Raw genomic sequence first — 20285 nt, 5'->3', positions numbered from 1 at the left:
ACATAAAAGACCAAACTATTTGATGAGCACACACAATGACTAGAAATAGATAAGACAGTGAAAAGACTTAGTTTAGCTCTGAGAAACTGTCTGAAAAATAAAATCCTGTATTAACAAGTGCAAAACAAACCAAAAAAAGAAACTCCAAACATTAAAACACAGTGTATAAAATGGTGTGAGAAATTTAAGTCACCAGACAGCCTTTTAGTCAATAAAAAGCTGTATAGGATGCGTCCTTGTTTGGATAGTGGCCCGTAGGTTGAGTTTTACCCAGAAGGCTTTTTGAGGAAGGAACAGAGGGCAAAAAAGTCCGGTCTCTTGGATCTGACTGCCATATGGGTGGGCCTGCTGTGTGCCTGTAGGAGGAGATGGATCAGGTCTCTTATTCCTCATTGGTGGAGTTATCTTCAAAATTTGTTATGCCTCCAAAGCCCAGTTCTGTTGAATTCTGTGCTGCTGAGACAGTGAGTACTGTATGTAAGAGAATTAATACAAGAACACACAGTTTGAGTCTGCTGTTACACAGTCTTGATGCTGATGAAACTGTGAGTGATGTCCGGTGACACATCATTGAGTCACTTGTTTTTATAGTCCCTTTGGATTGGTTATCGGATAAGAGTCCCCATCTGACATCACAGCATTCTGGTTCTGCATTGGTTGGGTAATTGTCATAGAGCCCTGCAGGAGAGAAAAAGAGAAACATATCAATAGTCTTTTATAAAGAAAATAAAGAGGGTAAGGAATAGAGCAGTGATGGCGAACCTTTTAGGCACCGAGTGCCCCAAACTGTAAGGCGTGGGCGCAAGCGTGTGTGACCCAAAGAACAGCCAGAGATCCGAAACAGAGCTGGGGTGACAGCACACATGCACAGAGGGGGCTCTGCATGCATGCCATAGGTTCGCTACCATTGGAATAGATCCATATATTTATTTATTCGATTTATTATGCCGCCCTTCTCCTTAGACTCAGGGCGGCTTACAACATGTTAGCAATAGCACTTTTTAACAGAGCCAGAATGTTGCCCCCACAATCCGGGTCCTCATTTTACCCACCTCGGAAGGATGGAAGGCTGAGTCAAGCTTGAGCCGGTGATGAGATTTGAACCGCTGACCTAGAGATCTAGCAGTCAGCTTTAGTGGCCTGCAGTACTGCACTCTACCCGCTGCACCACCTTGGCTCTTATATAACCTGTCCAGCAGTCGAATATAATCTATAAAATATTTAGAATCTATGGCTGTGATTACATTGTGTCAGAAGTCATTCCAGACAACCTATGTGGAAAAGCAGTGTATATTAAGATTAATTAATGATACTTTTACTAAATCTGCACTTCTATTTCTACTAGTTTTTTTCTCATCATTCCTATCATCCTTTTCCTCCCACTTAGGACTCTATGAGTGTAACTTGTTGCTTGTATCCTGAGATTTTTTATTAATATTGATTGTTTCTTCATTGCTTATTTGACCCCTATGACAATCAGTAAATGTTGTACCACATGATTCTTGACAAATGTATCTTTTTCTTTTATGTACACTGAGAGCATCTGCACCAAGACAAATTCCTTCTGTGTCCAATCACACTTGGCCAATAAAATTATATTCTATTCTATTCTATTCTATTCTATTCTATTCTATTCTATTCTATTCTAATAACAACCACTCATTATCAAATATTTAACAAAAGCTTCTTTGAACAAACTTGCCAGAGAATTTTGTTCTATATTAAACATTATCTGACAATCAGTTTTCCCAATAAATTTGGGATTTACAGTATATATGTCTTAATTTTCAAACTATTATTTATTTATTTATTTATTTATTTGTTTTGTCGGTGATATACAAAGATGTAACAATATTTATATATATGATACTAGTAAAAGAGAAACATTAGGACATGCCTCTTACTGACCTCTTAGGAATCGGGAGAGGTCAACGGTGGATAGTCTAAGGATTTTCAGATAAATCAACACTCAGCAGTATCTAAAATGTACTTGAAATGTCATGAAAAGCCAATTATAGCTACACTTCCAAAGATGTCATCATCATCTGATTCATCAATCATTCTCTACATAGTTTGCCTCCCTTAACTAATTGCAGTGTCTTCCAACTCTTGCAGCTATATCTCCCTATAATAGCCCTTCTAAAAAAAATAAGTAATTATATTCCCAGCCTGTTATCTTTCAGATATCCTGACCTGAAACTCCTAAAATTGTCAATTAAAAAATATGTTCTTCCTAGCATTTCTCCAAAGTGAAGGTCCAAATTTTCAGATCACCTAAGGATTGATCCATTGGTTTGTTACCTGAGACTTAATGAAAAGAAGAAATTCATAAATATTTCCCCAAACTATAAATATCTCATGAAACTTACTTATGGACACTTGGAACAACTTTTTGTCCTTGATCGTGCTCCCCAAATCTGTGATTTTTACAATCTTTCTTTCTTTCTTTCTTTCTTTCTTTCTCTTTCTTTCTTCCTTCCTCTTCCTTCCTTCTTTCTTTCTTTCTTTCTTTCTTTCTTTGTAAGAACTTAGTTTTAACTGTAGTTTGTTGTACCACTGAATCAAAGATTTTGCAGAAGTCTATGTAAATATCCCTTCTTGTCTCATGATTCTATTACAAAACAACTTTAAATATCATTATATTTATATTTTAAATATTTTATTGTTTGGTGAGTCACATATTTATATTAGAGATTCTTTTGTAACAGAATCAGTCCTGATTATTTTATTTAGGAACTATAGCTTGTTTTCCAACCAAAACAAGACTTGAATGCTTCCCATTCACAATTCAAATGTAATTTGTTATGCATGACATGCTTGCTGTTCTCCACTAGATGTCCCCAGTCACTTGCTCTAAACTACAAAATATATCCGCAATAACCCATTAATACTGTAGTTCCCAGCATTTAAAGCATAAAAAAGAAATCTCCACAATGCTTTGTAGGCTTTATAAGTAGAATAATGCTGATTGGCTCCAAGAAACATGTGACATCTATCTTTTGTTGTTTGCTCTCTAAATTCAGGAAGCAGTTTTCATTTGAAATACAATACTTGGTTCTCTTTAAGTCAAGATTTTGCAAACATTACTCAGGATGGAGGCTGTGGTTTGATACTCCTTTGCTTCCTGTCCATTCCTCTTTGGGGGGACAGGGATTATCTAGTCTAGAGGTTCCAAATAAATAGATTCAAGAGTCTTCCTCATTGGTCACTTTCACCAATTGAATGATGATTTCATTAACAATGCAGAGAAGCAGGTAAGACTACCACATCATAGATGATCACCAAGAGACAGCAAGAAGTCTCTGCATTGCCTTTCAGCTACTCAGTGGTCAAATTAGACTGGTAACCAAGTTACAAAAATGATGCCGTTCAATCTTTGTAGGACTAGAAGGACTGTACAATATTTCCAGTTTGGCAGAATAGTTTCTGCTGCTCAACTTTCATTTTTGCAAAATACACAGAAATTAATGTAGTCTGGATGGCATGTAATATTTTCCCAGCTTTTATTGTCCTGGCTACTATAGCTAAAGACCTTCAGTAGGTTCAGGAACCCATCAACATTTTGTTTTTCATTAAAATGTAACAATGGTGCAATAACATTATCATCTCAGGGACAATCCTACAATTTAAAGAGCAGCAACCCAAGTGGTTATTGAAAACTTTTGAATGAGTTCTGATTGCCAATGACTTTCCAATATGGAGAATTGGCTTGCTCTTTCAGTTAAGCTATGTCTCTGATTAAAAGACCATTCCTTCTAAATAACTTTCAGTATTGTTAGCTCTTGCCCAGCTCCTGCCCCAAGGAATGTGGAGGTGGATGTGGGGGAAACATCCACATGCTGCAGGCCTGTTTTGCTCTCAATGGAATCTGTCGATGAAGCCTCCTCTGACCAAGGAAGCGTGAGTGACAGGGAAGAGGAGAGTTTGGCAGACAGCACAGGAGGAGATCAATCATCTTTATCATCCCTGGATTCTGAACAAGAATTAATGACACATCCACGCATGCTTAGAGTGATGCATAGGAGACAACAACTGAAGGATTATTACAAGAGAAAATGAGGCCACCTGTGGTCGGGTGGGGCTGCTGTAATTAGTGCTACAGATAAAAAGAACAGCGTGTGATTTAGCCTTGTGGCAGTTTATCTGATTCATTGTTTTGTCAAGATCGTGGTTTTTGTGCTGTTCAAGATTGTGTGTGGACTCTCTGGACTTTAGAATTGGACTCAATTTCCTAGTTATTGGGTGAGCAATTGGATTGCATTTCACCTGTGCCTTGTGTGTACCAGAAAATCCCTTTGACATTTAAAAAGGGAGCTGTTTCTGTTTTTTTGTTTATAAAAACTTTTGGGTTTTCCTTTTATAGTGTGGTGTGTGTCTTCCTGGACTAATTACCTGAGTCTGCGGAGAGGGGCGGCATACAAATCCAATTAATAATAATAATAATAATAATAATAATAATAATAATAATAATAATAACGGGCGGTTGAAACACGCCGGCAGAACAAGTATCAGGGATTGTTTATTTCAATAATGCAAAACGGTAGGTTACTTTTGATTCACATACCTTCAAGTCTGTACTGCAAACATTTTGTCTGTGTGTTTAAGACCCAATAATAAAACTTAAAAAAATAAATAAATAAACCAGAGTTTTAATGCCCAAATGCATGGCATTCACAACCATCCTATTAAGGATTTGCAAAATGAGAAATAAACAGTAATAGGGGAAAAAAGGTTACATTTTGAAACAGCAAGTGCATGTTATCATCTTTAAGAGTTTGCCTATTCCTAATAAAAAGGAGAAGAGTTTTCTATCTACCAAGCAGGGCATTGCAGCAACTTGAAGTTTGTTTGAGATATTTTGTGTTAACTGAGCCAATGAAATTGATTTGCGGGAACTGATGGGACGATGGGACAAGGTAAGAGGATACAGTGTTCTCTCGATTTTCGCGGGGGATGCGTTCTGAGACCGCCCACGAAAGTCAAATATCCGCAAAAGTAGAGATGCGGAAGTAAATACGCTATTTTTGGCTATGAACAGTATCACAAGCCTTCCCTTAACACTTTAAACCCCTAAATTACATTTTCCCATTCCCTTAGCAACCATTTAGATTATTACTCACCATGTTTATTTATTAAAGTTTATTAAAAAATATTTATTAAAGGCAGATGAAAGTTTGGCAATGACATATGATGTCATCGGGCGGGAAAAACCATGGTATATGAAAAAAACCGCAAAGTATTTTTTAATTAATATTTTTTTAAAACCATGGTATAAACTTTTCGCGAAGTTCGAACCCACGAAAATCGAGGGAACACTGTATATGATTAGTAAAATTCGAGACCCAGCTACAAGGAATAAATTGGAATCGATTTATAATATGTAAATAGATATATTGCTCTTGAGTTAAAATGGTATGTATAAAACATGCTCCCATTCTGGTGGAGGGGTACGAATATTGTCTGGTGGTGGGCACTAATCACTGAGCACTTATTGTATGTTATGTGTGCTTTATATTTTAAAATTAATTTTTAAAAATTATTAAATAAAATATTTTGTTGTTCTCATCCTGTAGAAATTCACAGAACGTAATAAGCTCACTAGACGGTCAGAGCTCAAATTCGTGTTTTAGAGTTTTTCACAAATCAGAACCATTGGAGACGATAGTGTCTGGGACAATAAAGTTTTTGAGTTATATTCAATGAAGGGCTATCAAATTTTTTTACTACCACACTGTGGGCGTGGCTTATGCAGAACGTGCTGCATTTTCTTTCAACATCTTTCAGTGCAAATTGGGTGCTCTGGGGTGGAGTTTCATTTTCCCTACCCCACTGCGTCCCCCCCCCCAAATCTGGGCAGCAGCCCACCTCTGATTATATTTATTTCTACCCTCTGATATTATTAATAGAGAACCTGTATTGTTCACCTGATGTGAACAATATCAAGAAAAATATTATTCTTGATAATGAAGTTTGCCTTCAATCAAGCTATATGATTTGTGAGTTGGGATTAGGAATTATTACAAAAAGAAAGTTTGAGGTTTCATGGAATGCAAATGTATAATTCCTTTTTTTAATGAGTTTCTGTTCTGCCAGCGTGTCTCAACCGCCCATAATTACAGGGTAATTAGTCCAGAAAGACACACACCACACGATAGAAGGAAAACCTAAAAGTCTTTATCAACAGAAAAACAGAAACAGCTCCCTTTTTAAATGTCAAAGGGATTTTCTGTTACACACAAGGCACAGGTTAAATGCAATCCAAATTCTCACCCAATAACTGGGAAATTGAGTCCAATTCTAAAGTCCAGAAAGTCCACACACAATCTTGAACAGCAAAAACCATGAACTTTATGAAACTATGAATCAGGTAAACTGCCATAAGGCTAAAACACCAGGCTACTCTTTTATCTGTAGCACTAATTACAGCAGCCCCACCCAACTACAGGTGGCCTCATTTATCTCCTGTAATAATCCTTCAGTTGTTGTCTCCTATGCATGCGTGGGTGTGTCATAAATTCTTGTTCAGAATCGAAGGATGATTGACCTCCTCCTGGGCTGTCTGCCAAACTCCCCTCTTCCAAGTCACCCCCACCTTCTTCTTCTTCCGAGGAAACTTCACTACCTGATTCTGTCGGCAATAAAACAGGCTTATGGCATGTTGATGTTTCCCCTGCATCCACCTCCACATTCCTTGGGGCAGGAGCTAGGCCAGAGCCAACCACAACAGTTTCTATCCTTTCTTTAACTTTGCATTATTTCACAATATATGTCAATCTGGAAAAGTATTGATTGACTAGGATTGTTATTAATTTAATAGCACTAATAAACATGTATATGTGTTAGTACATGTTAATATGCTTATTTAATAAAATTATTCTGCTCATAAACCAACCATTTATCATTTAACATCTAGGCCAGCATTTCCAAAAGGGAAATGTATTAGATGATATTCCCATTTCCTAACAAATATATAGCATTGGAGATGTATTAGATGATATTCCCATTTCCTAACAAATATATAGCATTGGAGATCATGGAATTTATAGATGGTATTAGATTTGAAGAGCTTAAGAATCTCCTTAGATCAGAAGGAAAATGTCTTCAAAGAAAAACTAGGAAGTCCAATTGTTTCTTGAAAAAGCACCTTTGAAACAATCTCCATATACATTTAGATTTGAAGAGGTTAATTTATCATTGCTGGTTGAAGTGCACTCTTATCTTGATCTGTTCAGTTGCCTGGTCAGAAAATTACGATAATGCCAAAATATTACAGGTTTGTGTAATGTATATGACATAATCACACAAAAAAATCTGTGAACATGTACAGTGGTACCTCTACTTAAGAACTTTTCTAGATAAGAACTGGGTGTTCAAGATTTTTTTGTCTCTTCTTAAGAATCATTTTCTACTTAGGAACCCAAGCCTGGAAAAATTTCCCAGAAAATTTGAGAGCGGCACGAAGGCCCGGACAGTTTCCTGCCATTCCCCCTTTAATCCCAGCCATCTCAGGCTTTTCTAGGCTGCCAGAGGAGTATTTCAGTGGTGCTTAAGGAGGCTTTGGCAATCCAGAGTGAACAAAGCATTTTACTTTCTCTGGGCACTTGAAGAGGAAATAAACCACTGCCAGCGCCCAGAGAAAAGAAACGCTCCCTTCGCTCTGGGCAGCGACTGTCCTCCTCCTCTTCGTCCTCTTCCTCCTCTCACCCAAATTCCGAGCTTTTATTTCTTTCCTAATCGGTTTGCACGCATTATTTGCTTTTATATTGATTCCTATGGAGAAAACTGCTTCTACTTACACACTTTTCTACTTAAGAACTTGGTCACGGAACGAATTAAGTTCTTAAGTAGTGATACCACTGTACTTGATACAAATTTTAAATTGCAGAAAATGCGTGCTTGAAAATCAGTACACATCAGTTAGCATTGATCCCCTTGTCCCCCAGTGCTCCTAGATTTCCGAGCATTTATATGAGAATCACCTGCATGATACCATAGTATCCGGGGTGAAAATTTTAAACCCTTTTGTTTAGTGAAGCTCGAATGCTCGGATTGACTAAGATTACTAGCTTTAATCCTCTTGCTTCTGCAGGTAGGCCAGAAGAAGCAAGACACCCACGCCACAAAATGTTTAATAGTCCTCTTAATTCCAAAATCTTTTCAAGAAGACCCAGAAACAGCATATAAAATTCCCTACTCAAAAAAATCCCAGTAGATGTTTAAAAGTGAATAATTTATTCGTACTACAGATTCATGTTTAATTTGTCATGATATTGTAAATATCAAAGTCATGTCAAAAGCAAGAATGAGAATGAATGCTTCATACTGAATACAGTGTTCCCTCGATTTTCACGGGGGATGCGTTCCGAGACCACCCGCGAAAGTCGAATTTCCACGAAGTAGAGATGCGGAAGTAAATACACTACTTTTGGCTATGAACAGTATTACAAACCTTCCCTTAAAACTTTAAACCCCTAAATTGCAATTTCCCATTCTCTTAGCAACCATTTAGATTATTACTCACCGTGTTTATTTATTAAAGTTTATTTTAAAAATATTTATTAAAGGCAGACAAAAGTTTGGCGATGACATATGACGCCATCGGGCGGGAAAAACCTTGGTATAGGGAAAAAATCCGTGAAGTATTTTTTAATTAATATTTTTGAAAAACCGTGGTATAGACTTTTCGCAAAGTTCAAACCCGTGAAAATCGAGGGAACACTGTACTTATTCTTGTAGAAGTATTTTTTTTAAAAAAAATCCTAGAATTTCTGTTGTCCATATTCATGTGTGTGCACGCACTTGCAGGTGTGCATGTTCAAGTTAATGTTAGCTCTTGGTGACTGTTTGGACTAACCCTGCAACTTTCTTGCCAATTTGCCATTTTAATTTGCCATTGTTTTCTTCCTAGATCTGAGAGAGAAGGACTGGCCCAAAGTGGCTGCTGGCTTTGTGCCTAACATGAGATTAAAACTCAGTATCTGGTTTCTAGCTTGATGCCTTAACCACTGCACCAAGAGGCTTCATATGCACTTGCAGGTGTGCATGTTCAAGTTAATGTTAGCTCTTGGTGACTGTTTGGACTAACCCTGCAACTTTCTTGCCAATTTGCCATTTTAATTTGCCATTGTTTTCTTCCTAGATCTGAGAGAGAAGGACTGGCCCAAAGTGGCTGCTGGCTTTGTGCCTAACATGAGATTAAAACTCAGTATCTGGTTTCTAGCTTGATGCCTTAACCACTGCACCAAGAGGCTTCATATTTGAGTACATCCTTTGTTCTTTCAATATTTCAGTTTGTTGACACATTTGCAAGCTCTGGGGATGTAGTTGGACCAAGTACACAGTATGGAAGAAATGCAATGAAAGATTCATACGGGAAGTATTTTTTTTGTAGAACTATCTGGTATTTTAAAGCTACAGTTACAAGCAGAAGTGATTCTAGCATTGGTTGCACAGTTGATGTGACCAACGAGGCATGTTGATATTCCAAAGATACTTCTTTTGAACGTGAATCATGCTTTTTTCATTCTGCACATTGAGTTTTACATCTTAGCCTCCATCAACAGCACAGGAAGTTTCATTTTAAGAAGCCCTTAAAAATATTGTCCAAGCTGATGGATTCTGTACAGGTAACATAAATAGGAAGTGCTTGAGAACATGAAGTGGAATTATCTTCTGGAACTGATATAAAAAGAGCAAATAAAGTGAATTGGTATGTAAGGCAGATGAGTCATGCCTAAGTAGACGCGAGGAGGAGGGGAAGTAGGAAAGAGGGAAGGCAAAAGTGAATGCTCTTCAGGATTACAGAGCAATAGCATCATTCTTGTGGGATATACAGTGGTACCTCTACTTACGAACTTAATTTGTTCCATGACCAGGTTCTTAAGTAGAAACGTTTGTAAGAAGAAGTAATTTTTCCCATAGGAATCAATGTAAAAGCAAATATGCATGCGATTGGGGAAACCACAGGGAGGGTGGATGCCCTGTTTCCTCCCAAGAGATTCCTAGAGAGGCCCCACAGAGGATTCTCCCTGCCTTTTCTGGCCCTGTTTCCTCCCAGGAGATTCCTAGAGAGGCCCCACAGAGGCTTCTCCCTGCCTTTTCCGGTTACAGTTTCGGAGGCTCAGGTTTGTAAGCAGAAAATGGTTCTTGAGAAGAGGTGAAAAACATTTGAACAACCGGTTTTTATCTAGAAAAGTTTGAAAGTAGATGTGTTCTTAGGTAGAGGTACCACTGTAAAATGGAGAAGGAGGTCTTAAGTGGAAAGTGGAAGGGAGTTCTTAGTTATATGTGGCCCTCATGCTTCAGAAAATGGCTCTGAAAGGGGTTTTAGAAACAGCTGCTGAAATCTGCCATACCTGTACAGATGAAACTGGATAATCCTCCATAGACGACATCATCATTGTCTGGTAATATAAATGGACACCTTGTCTGAACCTCCAAACAGTATTGCTTGCAAGGAATTGTGTGGTTGCAATGAGACTGTGTGACTTCAAAATACTGGGAACAGAGCCAGGCTTTGTAGACAGTCTAAAGGAGAAGAAAAAGAAAGACAAGAAGTTTTTTTTTGTTTTTTTTTAAATCAGAATAATTGACAAGTCAAAGCAACACCAGTAAAATCTGTTCTGTCCAGCCTGGTTAATTATCAGCAATTAATCCCCAATGAAGACTCAAAAACAAAGTCACTATCAATGATAAGCCCCACCCAATACGGATGGGATTGGTGATCCGTTAGCGGGTTTTGATGAGTTTGATAAATTCAAGTCATTAATTTTCAGCATTGACAGGTGCTCACAAATGCCTTCAAAAACCAGAATTTCAGGGTTGCAGAAGGATCTTCAGCTGTTAGTTTTCTTCCTATATATAGGAACGTTGAACTTCTGCACAAAGGTTTCCCATAATCCTCCCTCTTATACTATCAGTGATAACAATCTGTGCATAGAAATATTCAATGCCTAGATCTACGCTGCCGGAGATATTCTTGTCTCCCTCACATTCTTCTTAGCCTAGCATCTAATATTGGGTCCACAACACCCCTCTCCTCATCTGACTCAAACATTACCACAGCTGGGGGTTCTGCAGTCTCTGGAGATTGCCCAAGCCCTAACTCTTCCTCACTCTCCCTTTCCAATTCCTCTGGTAAACACACTGGCCTATGATACCAAGATGGACTCAGTTCTTCTCAAAGTCCGTGATCAAAGAAGCCTGATGCGAGCCAACCACAACAGAATCATTCTTATCTATCACACTCTAAGAGCCTTTCAGTAAAGTAAGGCAGGAATCCTTTACTTTCACAAAATTTCACTTCGCTTTCTTCCTTTTCCAGAAAGCGATATTTTATGCCTTCTATCATGACTTACATCTGCTTTTGGCTTATTAATTCCAAGACTGAGAATGTAACAGGCAGAGCACTCATTCATATTCCATCTTCATGGGAAGGAGATCTGTGAAATTTTATAATACTGTATTGGCTCAGTATAAACCAAGCAGAGCCTGTCCACATTCCAAAAGCCAAACACCGCTGGTTCATATCAGTATACTGAGAGATGCTTATACTGCCCCAGACCAAGCTTGCTTGAGTGCTTTTTATTGGGTAATTACTTCATTGACAGAATTTTACAGAGAAGCCAAGTTAAGCCGTAGCTTTCCACCTATAACCTTATTGTGTTTCTTCTGCCTTTTCTTTAGGCTCTTTTCTTATCACCCCAAAAAAAACCCATTATGAAAGAAAAGATTGTACAATGCCTTGTGATTGATAGCCGTGCCTCCATCTGTATTAAATTCAGATTGCAATATCCTTTGTTTCCTACACAGGGATCTAAATTAACCATGTTCCTTTTTTGCTACCTCTTCCTCACCATTGATGTTAGGGTTTCCTCAGCCACACTCAGAAAGTAATAATTAAGAGACATCAGCTAAGCCTCCAAACAAATTACAACTTTTATAAACTTGCTAAAATTATTAAAATGCTTTGCATCAATGAAAGCTTTTTAAAAATATACATGCACATGAAAGTCATTTGCAAAATTAAGAAACCTGGGAGAGTTTTCTAATTGTTCAAATTAAGGGCAGAGAAAGAAACCAAATGCTTAAAGGAACTATGTTACCTCCACATTGCCCTCCCATTCCACATCCCCACCTGCCTTTTCTAAAATTTCCAAACACTGAACTAGCATAGACTATCTGTATCATCTTGCTAGCTCATTTTCTAATAATAATAAGTACCTTGATTAAAAACCCTTTGATCAGAAAATAATATGTCCCTGGGACCAATACAGCTTGTAACACACTCCTCTATATTACATTAGTAAGTGTAATGAAGAAAATTTGTTACTACATATTCATGATACAAACCAATTTTGGTTTAACAGCAGCCAAAGGTTCTGGCAACCAAGCAGTGGCTGACCCACTTCCCCAGATTTCTTGGAAATAGAAATTCTGGGAAATACAGTGGTACCTCTACCTAAGAACGCCTCTACTTGTGAACTTTTCTAGATAAAAATCAGGTGTTCAAGATTTTTTTGCCTCCTTTCAACAACCATTTTCCACATACAAATCCGACCCTCTGGAACTGTAACCGGAAAAGGCAGGGAGCAGTCTATGTGGGGCCTCTCTGAGGAAACAGGGCCGGTAAAGGTGAGGAGAAGCCTCCATGGGGCCTCTCTAGGAATCTCCTGGGAGGAAACAGGGCCTCCACCTTCCCTGTGGTTTCCCCAATCGCACACATTATTTGCTTTTACATTGATTCCTATAGGAAAAATTGCTTCTTCTTCATTCCCGGACTCCACAGTGTCATCCCCAAACCCCCAACACTTTACCCTTAGATTATCTACAGTTGACCTATCCAGATTCCTAAGAGGTCAGTAAGGGGTGAGTACAAGTGCACTAGAGTGCCTTCCGTCCCCTGTCCTATTGCTCTCCTATATCTCCTATACCTTTCTTCTATTACTATATCTCTTCTTCTACTCTTTCATTGATATGTTCTATTACTATATCTTCTTTTCTATTATTTCTTAGATATATTTTCTTTGAGTATCTCCTCTATAACCTTCATCATGTATTTTACTTTGTGTATATTGATATATACCCACTAAAACCCTCATTGTGTATTGGACAAAATAAATAAATAAAATAAATAAATAAATAAATTTCTCAAGGACTAATTTTTAGGAACTTTGTCAATTCTTGGAGGCTCAGTAAGATAACCGGACTTCCTTGTTCTTCCTTGTCACTTTCAACTGTTTGTAAATTAAAGTGTGCCTTTTGTTTGATGCCCCTAAGAAGCTATTAGGAGACTCTGCATTTAATTTCTAAAACGAAATGTGTTTGTAAGTGTTGCATAATTATTTGGAGCTTCGGCACTGGGCCAGAACATTACTGGTTCTTAGAATTGGGCCAAACCAGGAGCAACCTACCATTGATTCCACTCCTCTTTCTCCAGTTTAAGAGGGCTATAAATTAAACTTAATATGTGACATATATAGTGTAGCTAATTAGGAAATATTTGTGTGGAAAGTAAAGAAATAAAGCAACTAGGATTTTATATAGCAACAGCAGGAAAGAAAAGACCCATTGGCTGCCTCCTGGTACGTCTCATAAATCCTCTTTGTTTAGACCAGTGATTTTCAACCTTTTTTGAGCCGCGGCACATTTTTTACATTTACAAAATCCTGGGGCACACCACCAACCAAAAGGACACAAAACGACATTCTAAGACACTCTCCTCTCTTTTTCCATCCCTCTTGTGTGTGTGTGTATACATACTCTTGAACCATTTCCAAAAACAGGTGAGGGCTGGGGGGTTTTCTCTCTTACGTTTTGGGTGCTTTTTATCATATGCTTTAAATCAAGAGTCACTTCTCTCTCTCTCTCTCTCTCTTTTGTTTCTCTCTCTTTCATCTCATTCTCTGTCTCAATCATTTTCTCATTTCTCTTTTTTCCTCCCCTCTTTGCTCATTTCTCTCTCTCTCTCCCTTCCTCTCCTTTTCTCTCTCTCTCTCTCTTGCTTTCTTTCTTTCTCACTCTTGCTTTATTTCTCTCTTTCTCTTTCTCTCTCTTTCTCTCTCTCTCACTTGCTTTCTCTCTCTCACTCTTTCTTTCTTTCTCTTTATCTCTCTCTTTTCTCTCTCTCTCTTTCTCTCTTTCTCTCACTCTCTTTCTCTCTCTCTCAGCAAAAAGTTGTGAGACCAGAACCTGAGCTTCCTTCTTCGCGGCACACCTGACCATGTCTCGCAGCACACTAGTGTGCCACGGCACACTGGTTGAAAAACTCTGGTTTAGACATCCATCTTTTCTGCCCTTTTATTCTGAAAATGATTCCTTGAATGAGTAGATCCAAAGTGCACAATCTACCAAGGAGCATGGAAAATGTTGAAACCTTTAATGTTTAATAAATACCTTTGCCAAGTAAAACAGTTATCTCTGCCTGTAACAGTTTTACTGTGTAAAGTTAAGTCATAGGTACTCACAGAAGGTGGTGCTAGTTACCTCCTGCTAAGATCTAGTCAGCTAAAACAGTTAAAAGGAATAGAGCACAAGTATTTAGACCACCTACATAAGTATACAATATTTTAATTATGGGAGCACCAAAATCAAACAAGGTTATACATACAGTGGTACCTCTACCTAAGAACACCTCTACTTAAGAACTTTTCTAGATAAGAACCGGGTGTTCAAGATTTTTTTGCCTCTTCTCAGGAACCTAAGCCTGGAAAAATTTCCCAGGAAATCTGAGTGGCAGAAAGGCCCGGCCAGTTTCCTGCCATAATCCCTTTAACCTCGGCCAACTCAGGCTTTTCTGGGCTGCCAGAGGAGCCTTTCAGTGGCGTTTAAGGAAGCTTTGGCAGTCAGAGCGAATGGAACATTTTCCTTTCTCTGGGTGCTTGGAGAGGGAATAAACCACTTCACTGTGGTGACTACCTCGCGCTGCCTCCCATACACCCGAGAGAGGTTGCCTCCCGGAGCATCTGGGCATGGAAATTCAAAAGGGGGCACTTCTCCCCAGCTGGATCAATTTGGCTTCAGCCAAACCGAGGAGTAACCACAGTGAAGGAAAGGCGCCGGCTACAAAGTGAGTGTGCGAGAGGAGAGGGAAGCCCTGAGTATGGAAAGGAAGAGGAAGCAGGTAGCAGCAGCCTTTGGGTCATAAGAGCAGGAGGTTCTCCCCTCTCGCCCGCCTAGATTTCTCTCTCTGGTGCAGTGTATGGGAGGCACGTGCTCCTTCTCGCTGCCTCAGAGTCCCTCTTTTTTTTTAAGCCTTAAAGTTTTGGATTTTTAAAAATTTCTCCTCATCTCTCCTTATTCCTTTAGAAGTGATTGTCCTCCTCCTCTTCTTCCTCCTCCTCCTCCAACCCAAATTCTGAGCTTTTATTTCTTTCCTAATGGGTTTGCATGCATTATTTCCTTTTACATTGATTACTATGGGGAAAAATGCTTCTTCTTACAAACTTTTCTACTTAAGGACCTGGTCACGGAATGAATTAAGTTCTTAAGTAAAGGGTCCCACTGTAGTTGCTTATAAACAAGTCATTGCATTTCATATCCAAGATTCTAATTCCCAAATTAGAATCAAATTAGAAATGCTGAAATCATAGCATTTCCTATAGCTATGCAGATCTGTCTTTTTAATAACACACACATACACCTCTGTCTCTCTGTCTCTCTCTCTCTCTCTGTGTGTGTGTATGTGTGTGTTCATTATGTTTGCATTGATTAAAGATTTAGAATGTCCTACACTCTGATTGTGTCCCTATACGAGTATTATAGTTCTCCACGTGCCTATGGATATTTGTGGGAGATGAATTTTCTGTAAACTGCACAATGTACTATCCTTAAGGCTGTATTTTTTCCCTTTCAGTGCATAAACCTCTGAGAATCCTTTGTGTTCAGTTAATATAATTAAAGCTGTTGGATTTCTATGTTATTTATGTTTTTCAAGTGATGTTCTTCACTTCATACAGCAGAGTCTCTTTATAGCAGAACCGTGCTACAATATATATTTGAGTACACAATACAATGACTCTAATATAAAACTTAGGCTTTTATTTCTTCTTTTCTCATTGAACAGGTTTCATATTTACACAAATAAACAACTTGACAGTATAACTATATTTCTCTACACATCTGCTCTCTATGATGCAGATTCACCAACAGTCAGCATACGAATTACAGAATTCTATCTTCCAACTGCCAAAAACTGATTTACATACCAATATGCAAATTAGCTCTCTCTTAACATTCCAGTCCCTTTTTCCACGCCGTATGCTACTACCTTTTTATTCCAATGTCTTGGTATACAAATCCAGAGCTATATGTCTGTGTGACAGCCTAATAATCCTTGCATAATCTTTTGACTTTCCATATTTTGTTGAATTCTGTCTCTCCCACAAAGGTTGCTCACTAACACCTGTTGTATTTTCTGTATGCTGCGTCTGTCCATAGAAGACTATGAAGAGCCAAGAACTGTTACAGCAATGAGCTAAAATTTGACTGTGATTTGCTCTTATATTCTATATTTAGAAAAGCTGCTTTAAGTTTGTTTTTACTTTAAAAGGCAGAACATAAAGAATTAAATAAATGAAAACTTTGTCTAATAAAGCACAACTGTAAACGTAAAAAGTGTAGATTTTAATTAAAAGATGAAATACCGTATTTTTCAGAGTATAAAATGCACCTTTTTCCTTCCTAAAAGAAGCTGAAAATGATTGTAACTTTTTTCGAAGCTTCTTTTTTAGCCCTAACTACCGTAGGTGCTAACGATGTTCCCAGCACTTACTGGCTTGCAAGCTCTTTCATTGTTATTCTCTCCAAATAAGGTTTTTTACCAGGGGATAAAATAATGTGCTGAAGTTGACCAGACTGAGGATGTTAGCCAGATGAATAGCTGGTGGGTAGATTTTTTTTCTCCTATTTTCCTCCCCAAAAACTAAGGTGCGCCTTATTCTCAGAAAAAAACGTAGTTCGCCCAATAAAAAAGAAAAGTTCCCTTTAAACAGAATCTGGAAAAACATAGCTTCTTTCCTAGCATACTAATAACAGCAATTTAAGTATTTTTCTAGACATTTCTTCTACCATGAATTATAAAAGAACAATGATAGAACATGTTTTTTTCTTTTTATTTGTGGCTTTTTTCTATAAAACAAAGGAAACAAAAAGTAAAGGCTTAAAATTCAGTTGCTTGAACTTTTCAGGACAATTTCCTAGAAACTCTGGGCCGTTTAAATGTATTTTTTTTAATCTGTTCTAGTTTTTTGTCAGTTAATTTATAGAGCTATCTTCTGTTTATTTATAGTGGCAACAGATAGTAACAAAGTTGCTAGGCAACCATTTAAAAAACAATATTCCTAAATTGTGATTTCTGACTACTTTCCCTTGGATTTTAAGTCATTACATTTTGAGGAGAAAATATTAGCACTAGAAGTATTTGCTTAATGAAAAATTATGTTGCTGTTATTTCTAATTATTTACATGTAAAAGTGAAAATGTTACTGCTTCATTTTTGGAATCATCTTTTTTTTTAATTATACAGGGTGCAAAACATAGTTTTATATCCTAACTACAAATATATAGTTTTATATTTTTCAGTGCTTTTAATCTTATTTTATCCTGCAGATAAAATACAAATATGAAATAGACTGTTCCTGTTAAATTGGACTCCACCACAGCAAATAGTAGCAAACAAAGTAAAATGCTAAATGAGTTAGAAATTCCAATTTGGTGCTAATTCCACAGCTGCTATCCTCTCAATGTTGGGTTTCTTTACTTGTTTTATTCTTAATATATGAAATGCTTACTGAAATGTTTTGTCATTGTTGAGCAGATTACTACTTATTTCAGTGTCATCTAAGGAAAAACTGGATTTCCTTAATGTTCCTGGTAATTTTAGTGTGAGAATTCTGATAATTGTGATATTATTACTTGTGCATTTCACTTTGATATACAGTAGTACCTCTACCTAAGAACGCCTCTACTTAAGAACTTTTTTAGATAAGAACCGGGTGCTCAAGATTTTTTTTGCCTCTTCTCAAGAACCATTTTCCATTTACAAACCCGAGCCTCCGAAACTGTAACAGGAAAAGGTGGGGAGAAGCCTCTGTGGGGCCTTTCTAAGAATCTTCTCCTGGGAGGAAACAAGTCCGGAAAAGGTGGGGAGAAGCCTCTCTGGGGCCTTTCTAGGAATCTTCTCCTGGGACGAAACAAGTCTGGAAAAGGTGGGGAGAAGCCTCTGTGGGGCCTTTCTAAGAATCTTCTCCTGGGAGGAAACAAGTCCGGAAAAGGTGGGGAGAAGCCTCTGTGGGGCCTTTCTAAGAATCTTCTCCTAGGAGGAAATAAATCCGGAAAAGGTGGGGAGAAGCCTCTATGGGGCCTTTCTAAGAATCTTCTCCTGGGAGGAAACAAGTCCGGAAAAGGTGGGGAGAAGCCTCTGTGGGGCCTTTCTAAGAATCTTCTCCTGGGAGGAAACAAGTCCGGAAAAGGTGGGGAGAAGCCTCTCTGGGGCCTTTCTAGGAATCTTCTCCTGGGACGAAACAAGTCTGGAAAAGGTGGGGAGAAGCCTCTGTGGGGCCTTTCTAAGAATCTTCTCCTGGGAGGAAACAAGTCCGGAAAAGGTGGGGAGAAGCCTCTGTGGGGCCTTTCTAAGAATCTTCTCCTAGGAGGAAACAAGTCCGGAAAAGGTGGGGAGAAGCCTCTCTGGGGCCTTTCTAGGAATCTTCTCCTGGGATGAAACAAGTCTGGAAAAGGTGGGGAGAAGCCTCTGTGGGGCAAGAAAAGCCTCCATGGGGCCAGAAAAGTCGAGGAGAAGCCTCCGAATCTCTTCTGCTAGGCCAATGAAATGATTGTGCATAATGGATGCATAAAATTGATCAAGGTATCAAGTTTTTACAAATGATGTGTCGCATCCTTTGCCAATCCACCATTGGTTGTCATAAACACAGGCCACTTACTGACCAAGACTGTTCAGGCACATTTATCCCAGTACACTCACTGCGTCCTCTGACTTACAAAGCTTGGCAACAAATGAGGAAGAATCATTTGACACTCTACTTAATGAATTTTGGTTCAAGTCAATTGGAATAAACTGGTGATTTTAATGAGTTCCAGCAACTGTGGAAGCTTTACTGAATCGTTTCTCTTGCGTAGATCGTGAAGATTCAATTTCATCATTAGAAACAAAAATGAACTTGATTTCATTTATTTTTTTTGTTCACAATATTCAAACAAGCCTTTTGCTGTGAAAATTTGGCTTTTTTTTTTTTTAGATCGTTGCAAACTAGCCCGAGTTGCTAATTGCATTACTGAATATTTTCTCTTGCGCAGATTGGCCTAACAGAAGAGATTCCTGTTGGATTCCTGAACAGCAGTTCTTCCAGTACCAGCAACTACAGCACTTGGACAACAGTATAAATTATCTCCGGGACCGCCTTCTGCCGCACGAATCCCAGAGACTGGTTAGGTCCCACAGAGTTGGCCTTCTCTGGATCGGTCCCGTCGACTAAACAATGTCGCTTGGCGGGGACCCAGGGGAAGAGCCTTCTCTGTGGCGGCCCCAGCCCTCTGGAACCAACTCCCTGCAGAGATCAGAATTGCCCCCACACTCCTTGCCTTTCGTAAACTTCTCAAAACCCACCTCTGCCGTCAGGCATGGGGGGAATTGAAATATCTTCCCCAGGCCTATATAATTTATGTATGGTGTGTTGTGTGCATGTTTTTTAAATTATGGGTTTTTAACTTTGTAGTATTAGATTTGTATTGTACAGTAATACCCCGGTTATTGCGTCCCCGACCATTGCGAACAGGGTAATTCACGATTTTTCAACCCGGAAGTCAAAACACCATCTGCGCATGTGTGCCCTTTTTTTCTATGGGCACGCATGCGTAGATGGCGCCCGGCAGATCAGCTGCTGGGCGGCTTCCCCTGGGTCTTCCCCCTCTTGCTGGCGGGGAGGGCGAGCAGCGGGCATCAGCAAGGAGTTTCCCCACCGCCCACGCAAACTCCTCGCTGCCGCCCGCCCTTCGCCCCGCCCACGCCGTTCATTCTCGCCGCTTTCGAGCTGAGTCCTGAAGCGAATTCGCTCCAGGACTCAGCTCGAAAGCGGCGACAGCCAGCACGGAGAAGCCGTTCGCTGGCGCTGGCTGTCAGCGCTTTTGAGCTGAGTCCCGGAGCGAATTCGCTCCGGGACTCAGCTCGAAAGCGGCGACAGCCAGCGCAGAGAAGCCGTTCGCTGGCGCTGGCTGTCGGCGCTTTTGAGTTGAGTCCCGGAGCGAATTCGCTCCGGGACTCAGCTCAAAAG

At 39.1% G+C, this 20285-nt stretch overlaps 1 protein-coding gene across 1 annotated transcript in view; it reads right to left on the bottom strand.

Annotated features, from left to right (window-relative positions):
* Window positions 1-259: 259 nt before the first annotated feature.
* NALF1 (NALCN channel auxiliary factor 1) overlaps window positions 260-20285 on the bottom strand; it is a 661249-nt gene continuing 641223 nt past the window's right edge. Inside the window, exons 2-3 of the mRNA XM_070751191.1 lie at window positions 10356-10527; window positions 260-678 (exon numbers count right to left, since the gene is read on the bottom strand). Coding sequence (XP_070607292.1) covers window positions 383-678; window positions 10356-10527 — 468 coding nt within the window. The 3' untranslated portion in view covers window positions 260-382. The remainder of the gene's footprint in view (window positions 679-10355; window positions 10528-20285) is intronic.

Source organism: Erythrolamprus reginae, chromosome 4, assembly GCF_031021105.1.
Source record: "Erythrolamprus reginae isolate rEryReg1 chromosome 4, rEryReg1.hap1, whole genome shotgun sequence".
NCBI classification, from domain to species: domain Eukaryota; kingdom Metazoa; phylum Chordata; class Lepidosauria; order Squamata; family Dipsadidae; genus Erythrolamprus; species Erythrolamprus reginae.
The sequence above is the reverse complement of the archived record's forward strand: the minus strand, read 5'-3'. Positions and strand labels throughout refer to the sequence as shown.